We start from the raw sequence: 23,769 nt of genomic DNA on the forward strand, positions 1-23,769 counted from the left end.
TGTTTATTACTATGTTACAAGAAAAGTCATGGCCCTAGGTTGCAGCTGCCATTTGCCCAACTACTAATAAAGAATTATCATTTCCTTTTTCTCCAGTTTCAAACTCCCTTGGAAATGGAATTGGATCCAGCCCAAATCCAGCCCATGGATTAAGTTCCTAGCAGCAGCAGTAGCAGGAGCCTCTAAGCTATGGCAAGTTTGCACCTGCCACAATGGGGCATATCATAGAATGGTCTTCAAAAATCAATTGAGGTATTAGAAGAAGATATTAGGAGTGTTCTAGTATTTCAACTTCTGTATTTCCTTTGGTTGTTGTCCTAGAATGTGTTAAACTGAAAATAGAGAGAGCAAAGATAAAGATATCTCAGAAAGGGTTTACTTAGCTAGAGTCAGATTTTCTGTGACATTTGATGTTGTTGTATGTGTTAAAAATATCCACCTGAAATCCACTGTGCAAAATCATCCTAGAAGGCCAGGCATAAAACCAAACTCAAGATTTAGATTATGTAAGGACTTCTAAGAATGAAGACAAAGTATTTTAAAGCACTTCCTGCTGTTTAAGACTGCTTTAAGCTATCCCAGCCCATATAAATGAGAAGGAAGAAGGCATCAGAAACAGTTCTAATTGTGTTCCAAGAGGAAATCTGGGCAATTCTGGGCACGGCATTCATCGCACACATTTTGACTTCAAGGCCCGTAGGAGTCTGATCCTACTGTGTTCAAAAAAGCAATGCTTTGTGTGAGTGTTTTCTAAATGGATAGAAAAAAATGCCAGGCTTCTACCTTTAGCAGCTTGTCCTAGTGGAAATAAAGACAGCATGGCTCTCAAAATTGCATAACCGTCCTGGCAAAAAGGAGTGACACAGCAATCAATTTCTTTTTACCTCCAGAAGAGCTGTCTCTATACAAGTGGGTAGCAGAGATCCACGCACAGCAAGACTTAAGACATCCCTGTGCTAAGTGCATGTTGCTGCGTCCCTCATTGAGCCTGAGCTCCCTTCCTGTTCTGTTGATAATTTGATGGCTTTGAAGAAAGCAATTGATTGCCAAGTTAAGATATTTCTGAAGTGCTTTAAGATAAATGCTTTTCTTTGAAGATATGCTGAGAGAGAACTCCAGGAGTATTTCCTGTGGCCATTATCAAGAAACGTCACCTAAGTAAGGCAGGATTAAAATAACTACCAAGCCAAAAATGAAAAAAAAAAAAAAAGAAAAAAAAAAAGGACTATCAGAGGACACAGAACATTATTAAGCATTAAGATGTTCACAGCTAGGAGATCCAATTTATAGCACAAAACTAATTACCTGACTTGTTTTCCTCTCTTTTTTTTTTTTCCTATACTAAACCAATTGTTCTGGATCACAGATAGCAGATAGATGATCAACCACAATACACACCATACACCTACACAAGGACAGATGTAAAAATTCAGCATCTAAATATCAAAGTTCAAAAGCAAGAAGGAAAGTCTCTTCTGGAAATAAAAGCATCTGGGATGATGTCTGGGAGAACAGAGCTTTTCCATGGCAACCCCGAAAGGCTGCTGCATTCACAGAATGTCAATTCCTACTGTGCAGCTATTAATCAAACTCCAGTGAGGAGCAGATTGGATGGTGAGGTAAACACCACTGACCTCATTCAAAAAAATAATAAAGATTCTCTTTAAATATTTTGCTTACTTATGAGCCTCCAGACCTGCAACTGATTGCAGGAGGCTGCCCTTCCAACAAGACAACATTTAGTTATTTCAAGAAAACTCTATTTAGATCCAGAAAAACAAATGAAAATGTCTTAAGTCTAAACTCAGACACTAATAGAAATTTGTCCTCTGAAAGATTGGTCCTGCAACACCTTCTTCTATGTCCGATAAGGTATGAAAATGGTCATTTTTTAACGCCTCCTCTTTCAAAAATTCAGACCCTTCAATCCATTTTCAAAACAGTGCTGCTATACATTTAACTGACAGGAAGATTTCCAGAGAGGCAAACCTGAATTGTGTACTCAGCCCATGCTGACAAAAACAGAAAAGGCAGTTTGAAAGTGAAGGGGGACTGATAGACAGCCCCAGCTGTGCACTGCACCCCATCTCTGCCTTTTTCACTTGGACAGTTCATTGCCTTCTACTTTCAAAATGAATACCCGTTTCACAAAAAATAATGCTCTCTGCCCTGACAGATATTTACATTAATTGTGCCTCTACATGCTCCTGAACTTCTGTGACGGATCTGATGGACAGAAAAGAAATCTCCTTTCCCTGAACGGAGTAAATGACTCAGTTGTAGCTGGGAGAAGGAGGATCAACAAAGCAATTGACACCTGTAAAATGAAAGTGCGCTTTTATCAGGCTGTCCTGATTTCTTGCAGCTTTCCTGTGCAGAAGATGCCTAGATTGGCTGATTATATCAAGATGTCTCAGGATGAGAGAAAATCAGGCTCCCTTGGCACACCAGGGTATATGCAGTGGACATACATCCCTGAAGACCACCTCCTAACCAGGAGTGCAATACAAGTGGCAGAGGCTATTTCCTCCCTCAGGAGACGGAGACTCTGCTGCCTGTCAGAATCTCCAGGGAGTACCACAGGGCTTGTGCTGGCAGCTGAGCTCTTCCACCCTACACAATCATTAGATAAAAACTGGGGGATTCCCCTCAGAATCAAGCTTTGGAATCAAGCACAGGGCTAAGTGTTACTTCGGACACTCTGTCACAACAAAAGTTGCAAGCTAGTCCACCTTTCAGAGCTATTTCAGTGAAAATGGGCTTTTCTAATACAAGAAGCTCAACTCATTCAATTATTTTATTTCAGAAGAAGCTAAAGCAGGACTCCTGTTTGCTTTAACTGGTCTGCTGACTAAAGAGAAGAAGACATGGTCATCTACAGCCCATTGTAACGGTTTGTCTAGTAACAACCACCTGGCATGTCAAGGAGTGTAGAAATTCTTTCAGGTCTGTCTCAGTTTTATTTGTGAAATTCCATCAGCTATGAAGATTCAGGTAGCTGGTGGGTCTTCAAACAAGAATAGCCTAGTTCTGAGTCTAAGATGCCTACAGCACAGTATCCTTTCAGTAAAGCATTTCAGATAGACAACTGCCGTTTGTTTATGCTCTGAGACAAAAAAAAAAAAAAAAAAAAAAAAAAAGAAATTATATTTACTTTAGGAGCTCACCACCCTTAGCTTCTCTAATATAAGAAGCAGAAACATGATGATACTAGATCTGTGTTTGTTTTGTTGATGGTGTGTGTGTTTTCTTTCCTAAAACCTCATTTCTGAGCAAATTCTTGCATAGGGTAATTTTGAGGTTGAAACTGCAGGTGAAAATTAGCAACTCCATTCACCAGTATGCCCCATCCATTGTCAAAAGTATTTTTATAACATATTTTAAATGATCTAAAGAATAAATGGCAGTGAGCTTTGCCCTCTAGTGGAAAATGAAGTAAACTACAACAAACACTTGGAAACACAACTTCACCCTTAATAGCCTCTTGGACAGTTCATTGGGTTAAAACTTCAGTTATGTTCATGTATACATCTGGACAATATCTTTCTTTATTGTTTCTTTTTTTATTGAGTGTTTCCTGAATGGCTGGAGAGGCAGCAAGTAAGTCGAGGCGCACATCCCTTATCCCAAAGAGTTATGAGTAGTAAGGGGAAACCCTTACTGCCCTGTTTAGTACAGAATAGAAATACATTTTCTAAATATTTATATTCCTTACATAACAGGCCTAACAATTTTACCTATCAATTTTTAGGAAACATTCAATGTTAAGTTATAGTGACAGTTCTCCAGAGAATTCCCCAAAAGGATAGTCTTCTCAAAAATTCTTCTCATTCTCCCCAGCACTGTTTCAGAAGATCAATTTTTATTTAATTATTTTTGTATATCTTAAGGGATTGGAAGACAGGACTAACTACTTTAAGTAAATTAAGAGTAGCCCACAGAAAAATGCAACTGTCATCATGTCATGCATTCTTGACCGAAGTCTAGAGCCCGTTTTGCTTACACAACAAAATGAATGATAATGGGAATTCAATCAGAAGTGCAAATATCCAGACTGTTTTTGAGTGAATCTTCACAGCAGGCCAGTACTAAGGCCTCATCTGAAACACAGATCTCCCAGTGATCTCCCTTGATGACATAACCAATTAAAATGCTACTGCTATGAGAGTAATTCAAGGCAAATTAAAAGGTCATCCGAGGTTTTCTTTGATAGAATATAGCACTCTTCAGTGATTTCTGGGCTATGGATGCTGCTGCTCAACCATTTAAGGCTTCAGATTTAAATAAAGACCAAGTTTAATATGAAAATAAGAACTTGCATATAATATATATAAACACACACAGAGGCTGCCCCAAAATTAATGCCGCCCACTTTGTTATGTTTGCCAATAATGTCAGAGGAGGATGTTCACAATATGGCAGTAAAAGTTGAACCTTCCCAAAAATATTTCATTTTATTTGTGTGTGACAGATGGCAGCAGAGGGGCAGTCTGACAAAATGGTGTCTGACATGGAAGTGTGTGTGAAGGCATGGAACTGAATTCCTTTATGTTGAAAAAAATGGCAGCTATCAGCATTCACTTGCTGAACGTTTATGGAGACCAAACACTGGATGTGAGCACAGTAAAGTGGTGGGTTGTGTGTTCCAGTGGCAACAGCAACAGTGGGTCACCTCTGCTAGTGCAGATCTTTATGAGAGCAGCATGCAGTCTCTTACTCACTGCTGGTGAGAATGCATAACCAATAGCTGTAACTATGTTGAAAAAATAGTATTTTGTAGCTGAGAATTTGCTTTATCAAATAGTGTTATAATGCTCTTCATATCTGTTGTAGTTTCCATGCAAATAAATCAGAGGCATTACTTTCAGTGGAACCTATGTGCGTATAGATATAGATATAGATATATATAAAACAGGAGTTCTTTACAGCTATACGAAGAACCCTATTATGTACTTCTGCTAATACTGCACAGAGGATCTGAAATGGGAGAGAATTTATGAAGTAAATATAAAATGAAAAAAGTCAAATAGATGGCATGGCCCTTGTGTTTACATTATATAGGGAGAACCTGTTGGCATCAAAGAGATGTGGCTGCATTCATTGTTTTGAAAAGTTCACAAAGTTTGCTTGGAATAACAAAAGTTAGTTGAGATAAAACTTAAAGATTCAGAGGTCTCACACTCTTGCCCATAATGGATAGAACACAAATGCTTGGGCTGTCCTATGACCTCTGCATTTGAGCTTTGGATGCAAGTGGTATAAGAAATCAGAGGAACTGCACAAATTTTCCATGTCTAAGCAATTACACAGCAAGAGTATCAGTGATAAAATGACTAACTTGATATTAACAAAAGCATTTACACTATCTTAATTATTTTCAGTCAACTCTCTAACTTGTCTTCCTCTACAAGTCTGAGTTTCTTGAGCGTTCATTGTCACTAGAAAACACCTATTTTCATTACAGAAAATGGATTCAGTCATCTTATCATATGTTGCTTGTTTGTTCATGTGAATGCCCTGCAGTGAACCAGGAAACCTGCTGAAAAAACTTGATCATAAAATCATTACTGCCCTAATAAACTTGTCAGCCCCACTTAGCAAAAATTAAATCAGGAAACAAAACCCAACCTAGCAAATGTGAAAAAGTCAATTTTGCTCAGAATGCCTAAAAGATAGAATGGAAGACTGTTTTGCCTTTTTTATTATTTTTATTATTGTACTTTGTGTTCACCCCAATTTATAAATTCCACAGGGCAGTAGGAAGTAAATCAAGACTGTCAACGTTGCCTATGAACTTTAATTCTGTTTACAATCAGGGGGAGAGAAAGGCATCTTCAGGCATTTTCTTCAGAGTGTAACTACTGGCCAGTATCTGTGGAGGTGGTACTTCTCTCCCTAGTAGTCTTAGCTCCCAATAGGCCTAAAACTGGCTGTGTGAATTTAACTCTGATGCTTCCCCTAATGAGGAAACCATGATGTAGCCCAAAGAAACAGTACTTAATATCAGTTTTTTAAGCTCTGGCACCCCAAATGAAACAGACCATACATTTCAGAGTGAAATTCTCTCTCCCAATATTGATGGTTGAGAATTTGCTGCCAGATGCCCAGAGAGGTTGTGGAGGCCTCCTGCCCAAAGGTGTTCAAGGCCAGGCTGGGTGGCGCTTTGAGCCACCTGGTCTACAGGGAGGTGTCCCTGCCTATTGGATGCATGCAGGATGATCTTAAAGTCCCTTCCAACCCAAACTATTCTATCAGCCTATGATTCTGTAAAGAGGTTATAGACAGGATGCAACTGACAGGTTCAAACAGCACATCTTCTTGGGGCTTGCATAACTGAAGCTTTTCTAATACCAAACTGGGGCTTTCTTGAAGCATTGTAAAGATCTAGTTACAGCTGCTTTTTAGAAAGAACTCAGTTAAGACATGGGGTCTAATTTTTGATCTTATAAATCTCACCAGCGAGACCTGCTCCCAACACGCACCAGACTACTGAGATTTTGTCTAACACCTTCACAGCTACTGCAAAGACTATGGAAATATCAGTAAGGATGTGATTCCTGTTGCATTGGCAAGAGACAACTTGAATGTTGTGTGTGAATGATAGAAAAAGCTACTGTGAAAAGCTTATCTTTCTGTCCTATTAATCTCCCTTCCCTCAGTCCCCTGGCTAATTCTGGCTAGCATGAAGGAAGCAAGCTCCAACAGAAGTTCAATGGAGGAAGAAAAAGCAGTGGTATCTCCAGGGACATGAAGACATTCATCTGAGATTATTTCTGAGGTCACGTGCCAGCACTAGTGACATAGCAGGTTTCTGCCTAGTTTTAAAATGGATAAAAGCCTGATGCTACTCTTGAATCACACCATAATTGATGCTCAGCTTATTGTACAAAGAGTTGTGACTGTGATGGCTATAAGGATTCTCATGAACATCGTGTGTGATGGATGGCAAGTGGCTGAAAGGTTGGGGCTTCAGACAGTCAGTAAGGGAGGTGAAAGGAGGATTCAAAGAGGATTTATTTGGAGAGTTTAGTTGGATGCAGAGGGTGTAAGAGACCAGTCTTCTAAAAGGAAAAAAAAAAAAAAGGAAAAAGAAAAAAGAAAAAGTAAATAAATTTAGATCAGAGGATGAGAAAAAAACATGTTGGTTACAGTTCATAAGGTTCCATGATTAACTTGGAGAAATAACACATCTTCATGCTAATAAAATAGCTCTATACTAAGCAGTTTTATCAGCACGTCCTTGCAAATACTTAGACATACATATATCCACACAAAATCACCATAGATGTTCCTGTTGTGCTTGTCACCCTCCTGCAGTTCAGCTAAACAGATAAAAAGGAGAGCCCAAAAGGATCCTGTGCTACAGTATAATGACAATAGTATGGGGCAATTTTCTGAAGTTTTAGATTGGGATTAAAACAAACACAAAATACAAAATATGCAAAACAAAGCCTGTACTACCTATATTCTATCTGGAACACTTCAGGCATTTTGTCAAATTTCTAATAAGCCTTTTCAGAAGGTTAACACGGAGTAGGTGCTCACATATTGAAGTTCTGAGAGTTATCCAAAGTCAGCGGTAGCTACAGTAAAAAGAAAACAATATTTATGTGCTTTTTTTATTCAAAACAAACAATAACCTTTAAAACAACTGACTTCTAAAAGACTTGGGATAGATTCAGGGAAGTAAATCCAGCTTTTGGCACCAGTGTCATGCTGCCAAGGCCTCAAAGCCTTGACACAATTCATCCTGAATTTGGCTGGCTGAGTGTTGATGAGAAACTCCTTCCCATGCTGTGCCTTTGAATTCAATACTTAAAAAATTTGTGACAAGGTCTGAAATTAGTTCCAGCAGAAGCTAATGCATTGCCTGAAAAAAAAGTGCAAGTGTGAGTATAGTTTTCTCAATTTGCACTATTTAATTAAACATATGTAGAGCAAAGGGAAATAAAGATTAATAATGAAAATAAATATATACTATTATGGACCATCAGCTTGAAAACAGCTGTCAAATAAAGTATTTTGTTAAAAGTCAGATGTCTTTTTCTACATGGCAAGACTTATCAATGAAGTAAAAACAAAAAAACAAAAAAACAAAAAAACAAGCTACTCTGTCATGCTAAAAAAAAAAACTGTGTTCAGCATAGGGAGGTAAAGCACTTACAGGGAAGGTCAGCACTTATAGCTGTCTGCATCATTATGTCTCAAACCCAGTGCCACCCACATGGCTACCAGTGCTCAGGGTCGCATTGGTAGGTCAGGCAGGGAGGGGAAGTACTGCAGAGGTCTAACAAAAATCAGGAGCAAGAAGTTAACAAAGATGATGCCATATGGAACCCTGCAAACCTGTCATTAATGGTATTTGAAAGAAAAAGGAAAGAAAAATTTGTACAGAAAGGGAGAATAGAAATATTAAAAGATGAAGCTCGTAGCATGACTGGAAAAAATCTCAAAAGGAAAAAAAAAAAAAAAGAAAAAAGAAAAAGAAAAGAAATGACAGATAAGTAGTTTTGCCCTTGGAAATAAGTACTTGCTAAGTCCTTACTCAAGTACGAGTGCAACAGCTCTGGTACTCCAGCAAAAAAAACACCAACTTCTAGGTCTAGGTTTTAATTACCTCCATCACCTCATTGGCTCCACTACTTTTGAAGCAGTAAGGGATACAGTTGGCCTTCTGTGCTAAAATACACATTGCTACCTATCTTCATAAGCTAACAAACCTATGGTTGGAGATGAATACCGCATTTTTTATGCTGTACTCTGAGCCCAGTTTTACAGACAGTGCTGCAGCCCTTTTATAGATACTAAAAATCACTCAGGAGAGCTTGAGAGATACAGGGAGATTTTGAACAGCCTTCTGCGACACCAAATTTCTTCTCCACTCATAAAAATCTTATATCAGCACCATAAACTTACTCTGACAGACAAGAGCTGAAATCATGACCATGTCCTATGATGTTCAGCACTTCAGTGTTTTCCCCATTTGGCTATTTTATTATTATATTAGAGCAACCACTAGAATTGTATACTTCTTCCTCACACAGTCAAAATGAGTTTTTGTTAAGCCAGTATATTCATCTGAATTAAGACCTAAGTAGTATGTTTTTCACAACAAAGATGTCAGTAAAGATCTCAAAAAAAAAAAAAACCCACAAGTACTTTACACCAACATGTAAACATACTGATCCTTAACCTAATCTAGGAAGTAGAATAGGAGAAGAATACTTATTTATCTGTACTTTAAAGCATATGAATTCTATAAATAAAGGAAGCAAAACTTTCATAATGAATTTTTCCATCTAGCAAAGTACACTAGTTCATTATTGAAATATGTACATATATTTATATAAAATAATGTTTGGCTTTTGTTATAACAACCACATATATTTATGGATTTATTACACCCTCAGTGCTTCAGTAATATGTTCCCATAACTAATTAATACTGTGCACACTTAGAAAGTTGAGATTTACAAAATGTCACATATAGATAATACCCATTTCCACAAACATGTACAATAGCTCTGAGAAGTTGTAGACCTAGGATTTTGTAAGTCTGTTTTCAAGTCAGGTCAACCATGCCAGGGTAACTGGTGTCCAAAAACAATTTATCAAAATGATGCAAGTTGGTTTGTCACCACAGTTACCTTCAAATGTCAGAAAACAAGCAGAAGTGCCCATCCCCTAGAAGTGAACAGTGAGCAGATGAAGGGCCCTGAAATGGAGGAGCCAAACTGATCACTTCTTGCTCCCAAAAGGGGGTGGCCTTGTTTCCAGTTTTCTCTTGTCCTTCCTGACCTTGGAAAGACCTTTTCTTATAAATACTCAGAAAAATTAATCTATCACCTCACCATGCCAGCAGAAAACACCCTTTGGTTCGAGTTGATGTTTTCTGCTGTGTTAATTTACATGCCATGTTACAAAGTTGATTTAGCTCTGAAATATACAGAATGGTCAAGGGGAGGGATGCAAAAACAAAGACTTTCTGTCAGGAGCAGAGAGAGCTGGAAGAACAGATTTGTCTCTCTAAAGGGTAGTGAACTGTCAGAGAGCTTGTTCTGTCCAGAGAGACTTCATTCTATGTTTTCTCTGACGACATCAGTTCTGCCCTTCAGGCAGTTTAGAGCCTTGATATGTAAGTGTGATAGATATATATATAAGATATTTGTATGCTTGGAGTCAAAATAAGTGGCTGCAATGTGACGTTTAAAAAAAAAAAGTTTTTAATAGTATTTTTTATATTTAAAATCTCATTACTTTCATAACTTAATATCTGAAGAGTAACAAGAAAAATGAGTTTTTAATCACGAAGTCACTACAAATGCTAGTACTACAAATGAAGAATAGATGTGAATGTTTTATTTCTCATTGAAAACTTACTCTGGCTGCAAACACAACCTGTAGTTAAAAATATACTTTTATACTTCAGAGATACTTTACATTCTATAAAAACCTAAGGGACAAGAAGACTTCTAGTACCACTGGTATATATTGTTAGAACCTATCAATTCTACAGATCAGATTGATTTCCCCTGTTTATATTGCTGCAGTACACTTCAGAAATGTCAGAGATAAGGAGAGAAGTAGAAAGAACAGAAATTAAACCTTTAAAAATTTCAGTAATAAAATGAAAGAAGAGAGGACTGTCATTGCTAAAATCTCTGTAAGATAACTGGAGAGGAACAGAAATGAAAAAAATTCAGTAGTATGGTATTTTATTCATATCATGTCTGGTGAGAGAACTATTGGCTTCATTTTGCTACCTTCCAGATGGAAAATTCAGAGCATATTGGAGAGGTTAATAATAACTCCTACACAAACATCTGAATGTCTTTCTGTTAAGGTTTAATTCATAATAATGCACACAAACATGAATGCACAAGAAAAGGCCAACAGAACCATTTATCAGTGTTTACTCTGATGTAATGCCTCATAGAAGCTAGGGAAGTTCAAGATGGTTTTTTGCACAGGCAAAAAACCTGGTCTGTGGGAGAAGAAAGCACTTCTGCTTCCCCATGGGCTACCCATTTGTGCCCGTTCACCATGTGCAGTAGAAGAGCAATTCCCTCAACCTACTGAGGAACCTGAACACTGACCTACATACTAGAGAATTACATGGAATCTCACTTGGTCCCCTCATAGTCTTCCTTGGGAAGAAAAGAGGGAATCTTGTTCAGTTCTTGTTGTCCTCACCTCACTTTGGAGACTGCTCAGATCTGGACCCCAGATGGAGTAAGCACTTTCTTACAGATCTGATCCAAACACTTTGCTTCACAGCCCAGAATAGAATTTCCTCTTCGTTTTATGTGGTGTTTCCTCTGAACATCATTAAAAGGCTACTTCCTCAACAGATGGCTTTCCAGGATGTCAAAGAGATGTCCCTGAAAAAAGTCTAGATGCCTTCTTCCAGCCTGAAGATGCTCCTCCAGGAGCCAGGCACCTTTCATTGAATCACTTGCTGTACACTGTACACTTTCTTTACAATTCACTTTACCAAAACAAGAGACCACAACAAAAATGAAGATCTAACCCATCAGGTTCATAGAAAATAACTAAGACTACAAAGTCCCTCAGAGTGAGAGTTACTCACCTGCTCAATATCTCCATCACTGATCTCTTCTAGGTACTTTTTAAAAGGGTTGGGTTGATAGAGCTCCTCCTTTTGCTGTGCACTCTTTCCTTTCACTAGCACAGGACGAATGACACCAGGTTTTGTCTTGACAAAGGGATGGAAATAAAATGCTTTATAATTTGTGGAATATTTGTTAGATAAGTCAATTCCATTGAGGTTACAATAACTATATTTAAATATATATGTATTCATATAAGTAACACATTTCACCAAACTAATGCAGGCTTCATGCTACCTCACCTACTTTTAATACAGTCTACGGACAAAAGTAGCAAGAGCTGCTTTAAGTACACAACATTTTTGTTGCCAGCATAAAAATAAATGCTGGGCCATCAAACTATTGTCTCTAGTTTTTGCTAGCTGCATCTTGATAAGTTCATCAAGTCACACTTTATGCACAGCCACACTCCTGCTTTCCAATTGCAATTGCTATTCTGGGCTTCACAAAATGGTAACTGCAAAACAAGGAAAGGCAATGAGTAATGTGGTTAACATACACACAGGTAGCAACGTTTTAGGAGAAATTATTTCCGGGAAAAAATACCAGTGATTTTACACTGCATTTTCACAGTATCTTTAAAAATTCACTTGGAAAAATACAAGCTAAGGGAATTTAATCAGTATGGATGGCTGATACATCTCATTTCAGACAAATCAGATTATTTAGTCAAGAAAAAAATCCTGGTTAACTTTCAGCTAACTAAAACAATTGACCATTTACTTGTAAATTTAATATATCTCTAAGTTGCAGAATTCTTAGAGTCTGATATATGGAGTGTGGCATAAACTCGAAACAGGGGCAAGAGGATAATTTTAAAATAGACAACTTCTCCAGTAAGGGAAAAAAAAAGAGAGGGGAGATAAAAATGCGTGCATTCTCTCTGGGATATGGTAAATACTGAAGTACTGTGGGGCTCTGTAACTTAATTTAAACTTCCAAGTAACTCAATTAGATTCTTCTTTGTTATGACTACACCATGGAAAACGAGGGCTGGCACTACTGATGTAGATAAAAACAGAACTGCTGCTGAGCTCCCTCTGTGGCTGCAGCCCAGATGGGCAGCCTGCCTTGCCCAGCTGGGACTAAAACAGGCACTGTCACACCTTCCATCCTCAGCACCCAGCAGTGTATAAAAGTACAAAGAAGCTCAATTGAATATTAGATTTATTATGAAATTAGCTGTGGTGCAGTTAGTAACACCATGCTGCCTGTTGTCAAGGGCAATACACCTAGTACATTTGGGAAAAAAATATCTCTAGAATAATTTAGTCATAATTAAGCATGAGCTTCTACACATCACATCCCAGATCTTTAGACAAAGGGTGGAGGACAAAGACTGGCCTTATTCATTATTAACCATCCCAGGCATAAATTCCTGTCCCACTGCTTGTGGTGGCAGTGGGTTTCATGCCCTACTATCTGGATGGAAACATTTTTCTTTGCTACCTGGGTATTTGGCTGGCACTTTATGCTCACTAGAGCCACACAGCAAGCCACTGGAAAAAAAAAAAAAACAAAAAAAAAACAGCCCATGAAGGCCTGAAGTGAAGGTGGCTCCTTGCTACAGTGGTATGAAAGTACATCAGCACCAACCCAACATCAAAAGTGAATCTTTGAGCATAGCAGAAAATGTAAAACTCATACAACTGAAGTGTTTTAAATAGTGTTAGAAAATTAAGCTCAAAATAAGGGAGCTGAGATTGCTGGATGTACCTTGCAAACTAAACTATGAATTACCTTGAAACAATGTGTATTGTCTTCCAGCAAGAATAGGGCAAGAGAACAGCTTGGGAGGTGGATGGTTTTCTGTTTGTGTCCCTGCCCTGGGAAAGAATCTGCAGAGCCATGCTAGGGGCTGAGTGGGAGGAGGCAGAGGTAGGAAAGAGCACAAAATGTCTGGGAACAGTAAAGCCTAGGCAGCTTTCCTTAGCTTTGTGCTATGTCACCTCCCTTCTTTCCACAAGCATCATCATTAAATGTGAAAGAACAAATACAACTGAAAATAAAATAAGTCATGGTGGAGGTGACTTTTTTTAAGGCAAAATAATGACTGCTGCAATGCATTAAGAATATAATAAGAAATGTTTAAGAAGCTTAACTTTATGAAAGATATAGTGTTATTTAGTGAACTTATAATCCATAGCTAAAGATTATTTCTTTGTAGGATTCACTTAACATTTGCCCTCTCCAAGATTTCCAAGAAGAGTATGAAAAAATGAAGGACTTCTAGGCTTCCACACAAAAACAAATAGAAATATGTAAGTATATAAATTGAAATAGATAAACATAAATGGAAACAACAGTTACATCAAGTCATTATTCTGTAGGCAAAGGATACGTGGCCTTCCAGCACTCCTCTGTGCACCATAATATAACTACGCAATTAAAAATACCAGAAAAATGTACCTGAAATCATCAAGCAAAAGCTATGCTCCTTAGGCAGGAAACCTCTTCCAAAAGCACACTGTATAATTGCTTTTAAGGAAGCATTTTCTAAAAGACATTCTGTGCTCAAGTGCTGAGTGAGTCATATGTTTGTCTGACTCTACTGAAAGAGTGGCAGACATCAGCCAGTAACCAGAATTTGAAATGCTTTATTAGCTACCTACCAAGCTATACAAAATCATCACTCCGTAAGTAAAAGCTTGAACTCTTCCTTCGGTAGGGGGTGTTAAAATCATCCTTGCTGAGAAGTAAGTTAAGGCTGAGTATTGTCAAGGAACGTGTTGGCCATCCTACAACAGCACTGAAAAGCGGTAATAAAACATCATAACTGTTTTGTAGTGATGAGCTGCCATCCTATGGTTGTAGCTCCATTATCAAATTATACAGAGCCAAGACTCAAGATTATGGGTCCAGAATGCACCCAAAAATCACTCATCCTGCATCATCTATGTCACAGAGCGTTTAGTGGAGGAACAGATATGCTCCACATGGATTTTGAAAGGCTTTGAGAAATGTCTTTCACCAAGGGCCACTTAGGAAACAAAACTACTGAGAAGTAAAAGAGAACATATCCTGTGGGACACTTTGAAGGATAGGAAGCAACAGATCAGAATAAAGGTTTAAATTTTATAGTTGAGTGAAGTCACAAACAGATATCCTCAGAGATGTGCTCTGAAATGTGGGTTTTGAACTATAATTATAGACCAGACACAAGAGAGTGGCTAGAAAGGTGACAATGCTTACTAGTAATATTGAATCATTTAGAGTTATAAAAAGAAAAATTCTGTGCAAAGAAGTGCAGATAGGTGCTATGATACTGAGTGATTCAACGACAGAAAGACATGTGAGACTAAACTGAATTCAACACTGGTACATTCATAGGAGAAAAAATAAACTACATCCTAAATTTACACATGCAGCGATGAACTAGTTAACTCAGAAACTAGCCCTCACTACTCAGAAAATCTCTCTTGTATTTTTTGTATACATTTCTAAGCAAACATTGTCTCACTACTCTGTACAAGTAAGAACTGCATAAACTACAAGGAATCATTAAGAAATTAATAGAAATAACAGTAAAGAACATTATCACATCTTTGTGTGAACAGGAAACGTAGAGCTAGACAAGAGTGACTTATGGTTTTGCTCTCCCAATCTTAAAAAGAAAAGCCTGAAAAAGATATCAAGGACACCAAGGATTATCCAGATGAACATCTGTACCTCTCAAAGACTGGTTAAGCCATTTTGAGTTTTCAGTACAGAAAAGAAGTGACTGATAGAGTGCTGTGGTTAATATCTAGAAAATCGTAAAAGATAATTGGGAAGTAAAGTAAGAACAATTATTTTCCATTTCAGTACAGCACAGCAACTGAGATCAAGCACTAGCTTTAAAACAAATACATGAAGTACCATTACACGTAAGGCATAATTAAAAAGTAAATCTTGATGCTACAGAATGTTGTATAGACCTAAATATAAGAAAATTTTAAAAGTAATTGGAAAAAAAATTATAAGAGAAGAACTGGTCAAAGCTTACTAAACATAAGAAGTTGATTCAGGAAGTCCCAAAGATGCCATTAGGTAAAATGCAATGGGGAAATTCTCATCCACTCCTTTTTTTTCTGACCAATAAAGATTAATAGATCCTATAGTTGTGGTATATGTCACGACTCATCAGGACTCTCAACTTTGTCATTTAGTCCATGGATTTGCAAGTGATGGTAGGATTTACAGGTCCTTAAAACAGGTATGTGCTTGATACAGAAAAAAACAGTGCACTTATATAAGATGCCATGCCACTTTGTGGAAAGATAATGCCTGTAACTTCCTTCAAAGGATTAAGTAAATAATAATTATTTCATATTTCATCTTGTACAGATTTCAAAAGTTAGCATCAAAGATTTGTGCAATACATACCATCTGACTCTCTGCTACCACAGGTGTCGATTTATAAAGGTTGGCCTGCAAAAAAGTGAACAAATACAGTATTACATACAATATCATTATGATTATAGCAGTGAAGGAAGAAAAATCCAGAAGGCTAACACTCCAACCAAAGATCTCTCCCCAGTGCCAGTCAGTCCTTAAGCAGGCAAGAGAGGTGCAGCCAGGCTCCACTCCTTCTGGTCACACCAGTGAATTGCCTTCACCTGTGCTCCCAAGGCTGACTGGGTCCATTCCCTGGGTGCTCAATCAGTGGTTCAGGCCATGACTCAACAGTTAGCATACACCACTCCAGAAGCCAACAGAGAAACACTAGTGTAAAATAGTAAGTAGGACCATATCAAAGACCATACCATTTAAAAAGCTATTAAATGAAAAGTATAGTATTTTGTCAGCTGGTACAAACTGCTGTCATTTCACTATCAGATTCTTTTCAGTAATTTTTATATGCTCTCTTGCCATTTGTATCATTATTTACATCCTTACAAGATTCTGAAATGAATATTAAGATGAAGAGTAACAACAGCCAGGACAAATTTTAATTTTCACTTTAATCGTAAAACGGCAAGATATTTCAACATTTTTGTGTAGTTTACTGTTTTATACAGCCTAGTGAAATAATGTTGCAAGTTGTATATACATACACATATACATTTGTACTACTTTAAGATTATGACAAATTTTCCTATCCCTGAATCATAACCAAGCTGGAGCTTTACTTTTATCTCAAATCACCCTCAAAATAACATTTTCCACTAAGAGAAATGTAACCAGCAGGTTGAGGGAGGTGATTCTGCCCCTCTACTTTACTCTCGTGAAACCCACTTGGAGTACTGCATCCAGTTCTGGAGCCCCCAACATAAGAAGGACATCGAGCTGTTGGAGCAGGTCCAGAGGAGGGCTACAAAGCTGATCAGAGGGCTGGAGCACCTCCCCTACAACAAGGACAGGCTGAGAGAGCTGGGGGTCCTCAGCCATGAGAAGAGAAGGCTCCAAGAAGACCAAGAGAAGGCTTTCCTGTACCTGAAAGGAGCCTCCAGGAAAGCTGGGAGGGACTTTTTGCAAGGATGGTTAGCAACGGGATGAGGGGAAACGGTTTTAAATTGGCAGAGGGTAGATTTAGACTAGATATTGGGAAGAAAATCTTTACTGTGAGGGTGGTGAGACACTGGGACAGGTTGCCCAGACAGGCTGTGGATGCCCCTCCTTGGAAGCATGCAAGGCCAGGCTGCATGGGACTTTGAGCAACCTGATCTGGTGGGAGGTGTCTCTGCCTATAGTAGGGGGTTTGGAACTAGGTCATCTTAAGTGTCCCTTCCAACCCAAACTATTCTATGATTTTGACAAGTGTCTCAATATCAGACATCATGTATACATAAATGCTTAATGACCATATTAATTATGTCTAGTAAAGTTAATTTGTATAAAGAAAAAATACTACTTCTAAAAGAAAAAAAAATTGATAAGGAAAGGCTGGCTGAAGATCATTTTTCCAGTATAGCTAACATGACACAACATGGGGCTGGGAATCTCCAGGGGAAACTCACTGTTTGACATCACAGTCATGATTGTATTGTATTCAGTTCCTGATTTCTACCAGAGACACTGTTAGACTGGCTCAAAATGGGCAGCCCTTTTGTGTCCTAACAAGGAAGCAGAGCAAGAAAGAGGGAAGAGCTGTGATGTCCAGGGTCCAGTGGGAATACCTGGCTCACCCCTTCTTTGACATTGATGCAGTGCATGGTGACACCCCATAAGAGCCTGGTCACACCAAAGTCAGCCCCCACAGTGCAGCATGGATAGCATGGTCTGTTAGCACACTGATCAGATTTATTTGTCAGACAAAAAACAATTCAGTCTTTTGTACAATGTATAAGAAGGATTAGTCTTTGTCTTTGCTTTATTCCCAAATATTGGTTTGCGTCCGTTGTTTAGAATGTTAGAGGGAAGATTGGGAATATAAAGTTTTTAAGGGTGATTTTCTATGCAAGTGAAAAAAATCTAACTGTTCCTACGCATTAAGTTGGATGTCTAAATGTGTTTGTAGGTGTATTTCAGACACTGTTTTGGGTCCTGAGGAAATGTGCTGAAATGGTAGTAATACATATTCTTTTTTCACAGGCTACATCTGAAATACACTCTTTTATTTCATTAAAAAGCACTCTTCTAATATATTCTCTAATTACTATGAGCCAGCACAATCTGTCAAGTAAAAATCACAGTATGTAATAAAATATGCATGCCACTACATTCAAGAAGCAAAATTGAATTGATCAGTCAAGCACTGTACTGGCATAAAACTAAATGGCCTTTATTGCTTTTGTTAGCACTGCTTTCACTGAGATTCAATAGAAAGTCTGAATGATGAATAGTAAGCTCAGATATCTCACCACATGACTAGATGAGCTAGAAGTAAAATATAGAACCTGCCGTAACTATTAGAGCTTGTGTAAATTAGAATCTTAATAGGGTTTAACATTGCAAGAGTTTAACTGGTGATTCAGTATAGAAGTTTTCTTTGCACGTTGGAATGCGTACATGTCAGAAAACATCTTTTGTTCATCAGATTAAGTAGTAGGTTTTCGGTCATCTCTTTACCTTGGAAAGAAAAAAAATGAGTGAACCCCAAACTGATGGATAGGCAAGAGCCAAAACACATCTTCAGAAGCAAATCCTCTACAGTACAGATAAATAACCGAGCCCTTGACCCACACTTGAAACAAAAAACAACAAAGGATTGTGTGGACAATTCAATTATAAAATCATATTTGCACAGGTAGAAATATCAACAGACACTGCACTGAAGAAATTCTAGTCATGAAAGATTTGGTGAGAAATAAGACATTTCACGTCTCAATCATATATGCCCTAATGAACTCGTTCTGTACAGAGAACAACACCTCACGCTATTCCTGCATCAGCTATGTGCCAACAAATCAAATGCGTTAGCAAGATGACGTTCAAAACCCATGAAATTAGACATTTATTCATGCCAAACACATAGTTTTAAAAATACTTACATATCTGGTTTCACGTCCAGCTGCTCTCTGCAATGTTGTCGACACCTTATACAAAATAAACAAATATATCAACAGTAAAGAATGAAGGACTAACAGCGAGATTTTCATCATTGTGATATTGCTCAAATTCAGTTATCCAGAAAGATTCATGAGATACCTGAAAATAAAATACATTAAAGTTTTCTTTATGTGTTTATGTTTCGTTTTTACTCAAAGATATCAATCACACTCCATTAGAGCTGGTCCTTAAATTATCTCTGAGAATTGTCCTAATAAAATCAAATAAATCAGTAGGCAATCACTGGTATGGTTGCACTGTGAAATTTAACTCACATTTGTTCACAAAAACAACTTTAAACTACATCTTTCCATTTCTCATTTGCTGTCATCTGACGTCTACTTGGAAAGAGCATTTTGCATGTGAGTTTATTCACCTACCTTGCCAACATCTGACTCGGTGTTCATGTGCAGGAAACTTGGAGAAGATTCACATTGGCGCTGGAATGTTATTTTTGACAGAGAACAAACATTAACGATGAGACAAAAAGAGGGGTAAAGGGTATTGAAAAGTCAGTCCCACATACTGATACGTTACCATGGTCAATGGGTCCTGCAGGACTTGATCAATGACAGCACACAGCTCTTCTGTTTGTTGTCTGAGCTGGGCAGGGGAGCACATCTGAAAAAGGAGAATGGATCACCCACTTAACTTTGCTTTTTGTTTTCAAATAAAGATTTGAGAGGTAAAACAGCACTACCTCTGAATGGGTGTCCAAAGTAGTGCCTTCAGTCACACCAGCAGCCTTCGTCGGCTCTTCTAATGCCTGCAATTCAAAAGATTCCCGAGTTAAAAAAATTTAAAATAAGCTGTCATACACATAAACATTAAACATTCCCAAATATGACACTTGTCATTTTATCTGGGAAATATGCAAAAAAAAAGAAATTATAGTAGTGTTCTTGAGGCTATCATCTTCTGATCTTGAATTAAAGAGTACATATGCAGAGAGAGAGAAAGAATATTCAAGATAGGTGAATTATCCATGCTCAGAAAATAACAGTTTAAATTGTCTTCTTTTACAACACCCCATCTCTCTCAGGGAACTGTACATAGTGAATGTGCACCATGGACTACAGATGTGCCAGATGTGTGCCTGTCATGCACCACTGGAAGACACCACTGGCTGTAAGAAAGCAGGCAAAGCATACAAGAAGCCCATTTGTTTCCTTTAGTAGCTATTTTCCTTAAAAAGTGAATCCTGTTTAAAGATGTTGGTGATCATGGCAACAAAAACAGTGCTAAGCATTTTTGGTTTTTAGCCTGAAAACAGCACTGTATAAAGAATAAGTATACACAACACACTTTTTGTATACAAAAACATGGCTAATCTACACAACTACCTAATGTAGCTTATACAGTCTCTCCAAAACAAAACACAGTCTTCTTATGCCTGGATATACCTTCAGCTTTCCTTTGTTTACACTTGGAGGAGGTTTGAGAACTGTGAGGATTAGTTTGCCAAACCCTCCATTTTATCTGGAAAATCACAAGACATCTGCAAAAGCCATACTTCACTTTAGTGCTCAGTGCCTTTTTCATCTTCACCCAAAGTCAGTGAGGCACAACACTCCCCATTGTCATCCTCCCCCCCTCCCCCCCCCCCCCCTTTTTTTTTTTTTTTAAATCAATCATCAAATAGATTTATTATGGAGTCTGCTCTGGAAGCCTGCTGGTGCTTGCAGCTGGTCTACGTACCTACAAAGGGACCTGGATAGACTGGATTGATGAGTCAAGGTTACTGTATGAGTTTCAATAGGGGGCCCAAGTGTTGGGTCCTGCATTTTGGTCACAACAACTCCAGGCAGCTCTACAGGCTTGGGGAGGAGTGGCTGGAAAGCTGTCTGACAAAAAGGGATCTTAATATACTGATGAACAGTCAGCTGAATATGAGCCAGCAGTGTGCCCAGGTGGCCAAGAAGGCCAATGGCATCCTGGCTTGTATCAGGAATGCTGTGGTGAGCAGGACTAGGGAAGTAATCCTGCCCCTGTACTTGGCATCGGTGAGGCCTCACCTTGAGTACTGTTCAGTTTTGGACACCTAGGCACAGAAAGGACATGGAGGTGCTGGAGAGGTCCAAAGAAGGGCAACCAGGCTTTTGAAGGAGAGAGATTATGAGAAGAGACCGAAGGAACAAGGGTTGTTCAGTCTGGAGAAAAGGAGGCTGAGGGGAGACCTTATTGCTCTATTCCAATACCTGAAAGGTGCTTACAGCAAGAGCGGGGTTGGTCTCTCTCACTAGTGACAGGTGACAGGACGAGGGGAAATGGCCTCAAGTTCTGCCAGGATAAGTTTAGGTTGGATATCAGGAAACACTTCTTTATGGAAAGGATTGTTAAGCACTGGAATAGGCTCCCCAGGGAGGTGGTTGAGTCACCATCCCTCGATGTGTTTAAAATCTGTTTGGATGTGGTGCTCAGGGCCATGATTTAGCAGAGGATTGTTAGAGTTAGGGTAGTATGGTTAGGTTGTGTTGGACTCGATGATCTTTAAGGTCTTTTCCAACCTGAGCGAAAGAAAGAAAAGAAAGAAAAGAAAGAAAAGAAAGGAAGAAAGGAAGAAAGAAAGAGGGAAGGAAAGAAGGAAGGGAAGAAGGAAGGGAAGAAGAAAGGAAGGAAGGAAGGAAGGAAGGAAGGAAGGAAGGAAGGAAGGAAGGAAGGAAGGAAGGAAGGAAGGAAGGAAGGAAGGAAGGAAGGAAGGAAGGAAGGAAGGAAGGAAGGAAGGAAGGAAGGAAGGAAGGAAGGGAAAGAAAGAAAGAAAATGAAAGAGGGAAAAGAAAGAAAGAAAGAAAGAAAGAAAGAAAGAAAGAAAGAAAGAAAGAAAGAAAGAAAGAAAGAAAGAAAGAAAGAAAGAAAGAAAGAAAGAGAGAAAGAGAGAAAGAGAGAAAGAGAGAAAGAGAGAAAGAGAGAAAGAGAGAAAGAGAGAAAGAGAGAAAGAGAGAAAGAGAGAAAGAAAGAAAGAAAGAAAGAAAGAAAGAAAGAAAGAAAGAAAGAAAGAAAATGAAAGAAAGAAAATGAAAGAAAGAAAGAAAAAGAATGAAAGAAAAGAAGAGAAGGAGAAGGAGAAGGAGAAGGAGAAGGAGAAGGAGAAGGAGAAGGAGAAGGAGAAGGAGAAGGAGAAGGAGAAGGAGAAGGAGAAGGAGAAGGAGAAGGAGAAGGAGAAGGAGAAGGAGAAGGAGAAGGAGAAGGAGAAGGAGAAGGAGAAGGAGAAGGAGAAGGAGAAGGAGAAGGAGAAGGAGAAGGAGAAGGAGAAGGAGAAGGAGAAGGAGAAGGAGAAGGAGAAGGGAAGGGAAGGGAAGGGAAGGGAAGGGAAGGGAAGGGAAGGGAAGGGAAGGGAAGGGAAGGGAAGGGAAGGGAAGGGAAGGGAAGGGAAGGGAAGGGAAGGGAAGGGAAGGGAAGGGAAGGGAAGGGAAGGGAAGGGAAGGGAAGGGAAGGGAAGGGAAGGGAAGGGAAGGGAAGGACGTACTTAAGGAATTATTTGTGAGTTAAATTTTGTTGAATAAAATTATATTTATTCTCTCCTTGCTTAGCTATGGCAGCATACATCTATTCATGCAGAAGTGAAAAGTAAGTGTCAGGGTTTTTAGCTATTGTTTTAATAGTATCACAAATACTTCTGTGCAGAAACACATTTATGATGCCTTGCATCAGAAAGTACAGTAAGAAAAAATGAAGAGTAATGTCTTTCCAAACCCATTTCTTCTCTGCCCTGCAGTTCTAGACAATTTTGTTGGCCTTACAGTTGACATAGTTCCAAAGGAGAAGAGTAAAATAATGATTAGTTTTTGAGATAAATATAATAATAATGTAATGTTCTCCCGAGACAGAAGATGAAAAGATAGATAATCTTTCTCATTTCTGCTATCTCATCATTGCTACCCAGCTAAAATTTCAGAAAAACAGACAGAGCTGTAGAAGAGAAGAGCTAACCAAAAGAGCACTCAGCACTACACTTAAGAGCTGCATGTTCAGTTCAGATTCAGTCAGATTGCATCCTCCTTATAAATGTAAACTGAAGTGGTAAAATGTAGAATGAAGAAGAGTCTTTCTGGTGCCTATTAGGGCAGGATTACCAAAGCCACCTGTTGTGGAGAGATGACAAGTCTTATTCAGAAACCTGTTGCTTTAAGAAATTGCTGTTAGTCACATGTTCTGAATGGAGAACTTGATAAGCCTATCAAAACTCACAAGATATCAGTATGTTAATGAAAATAACAAATGAATTGTTTAAGGAAAAAAAAATCATATTTCTCTTTCAAATTCATCTCATTCGGGCAATTGTAGAGGATGAATACTATCAAGGGTAGGGCACAGCTACCATAAAGATTTTGATGGCTATTTTTAGTGGAACTTCAGTCTCATCCACAAGTCTGTGTCAGGAACCAAGATTCTGGATAACTGAAATATCAAGCACCCTTCAATTTCAGTAGAAACTGTGAACACAAATAACCTATGTAGTTTGGAACTTCCATTTGCTTAGGCAAGTGCAGCACCAAGACCTGTGCATTCAGTACACCTCCTGAGATACTATCACCACATACACAGCAGCCATGCTATGAAAAACTACTGTCTCCTGTACCCTTTCTGAACCTTTAAAATTTCAAGATAATTCATGTAGATTTTTTCTCACTTTCCTTCTATTTTTCTATTAAAAAGTTCTAGTTCTCCAA

General features: G+C 38.4%; 1 protein-coding gene across 1 annotated transcript in view; it reads right to left on the reverse strand.

Moving 5' to 3' along the window:
• Positions 1–23,769, reverse strand: part of MLIP (muscular LMNA interacting protein) — a 104,888-nt gene that overhangs the window by 15,014 nt on the left and 66,105 nt on the right. The window contains exons 7-12 of the mRNA XM_090136151.1: positions 19,800–19,865; positions 19,637–19,720; positions 19,480–19,539; positions 19,042–19,086; positions 15,995–16,039; positions 11,590–11,715 (exon numbers count right to left, since the gene is read on the reverse strand). Coding sequence (XP_089992277.1) covers positions 11,590–11,715; positions 15,995–16,039; positions 19,042–19,086; positions 19,480–19,539; positions 19,637–19,720; positions 19,800–19,865 — 426 coding nt within the window. The remainder of the gene's footprint in view (positions 1–11,589; positions 11,716–15,994; positions 16,040–19,041; positions 19,087–19,479; positions 19,540–19,636; positions 19,721–19,799; positions 19,866–23,769) is intronic.

The sequence above is a fragment of the Phasianus colchicus genome, chromosome 2, assembly GCF_987193195.1.
Source record: "Phasianus colchicus chromosome 2, bPhaCol1.hap1.1, whole genome shotgun sequence".
Lineage (NCBI taxonomy): Eukaryota > Metazoa > Chordata > Aves > Galliformes > Phasianidae > Phasianus > Phasianus colchicus.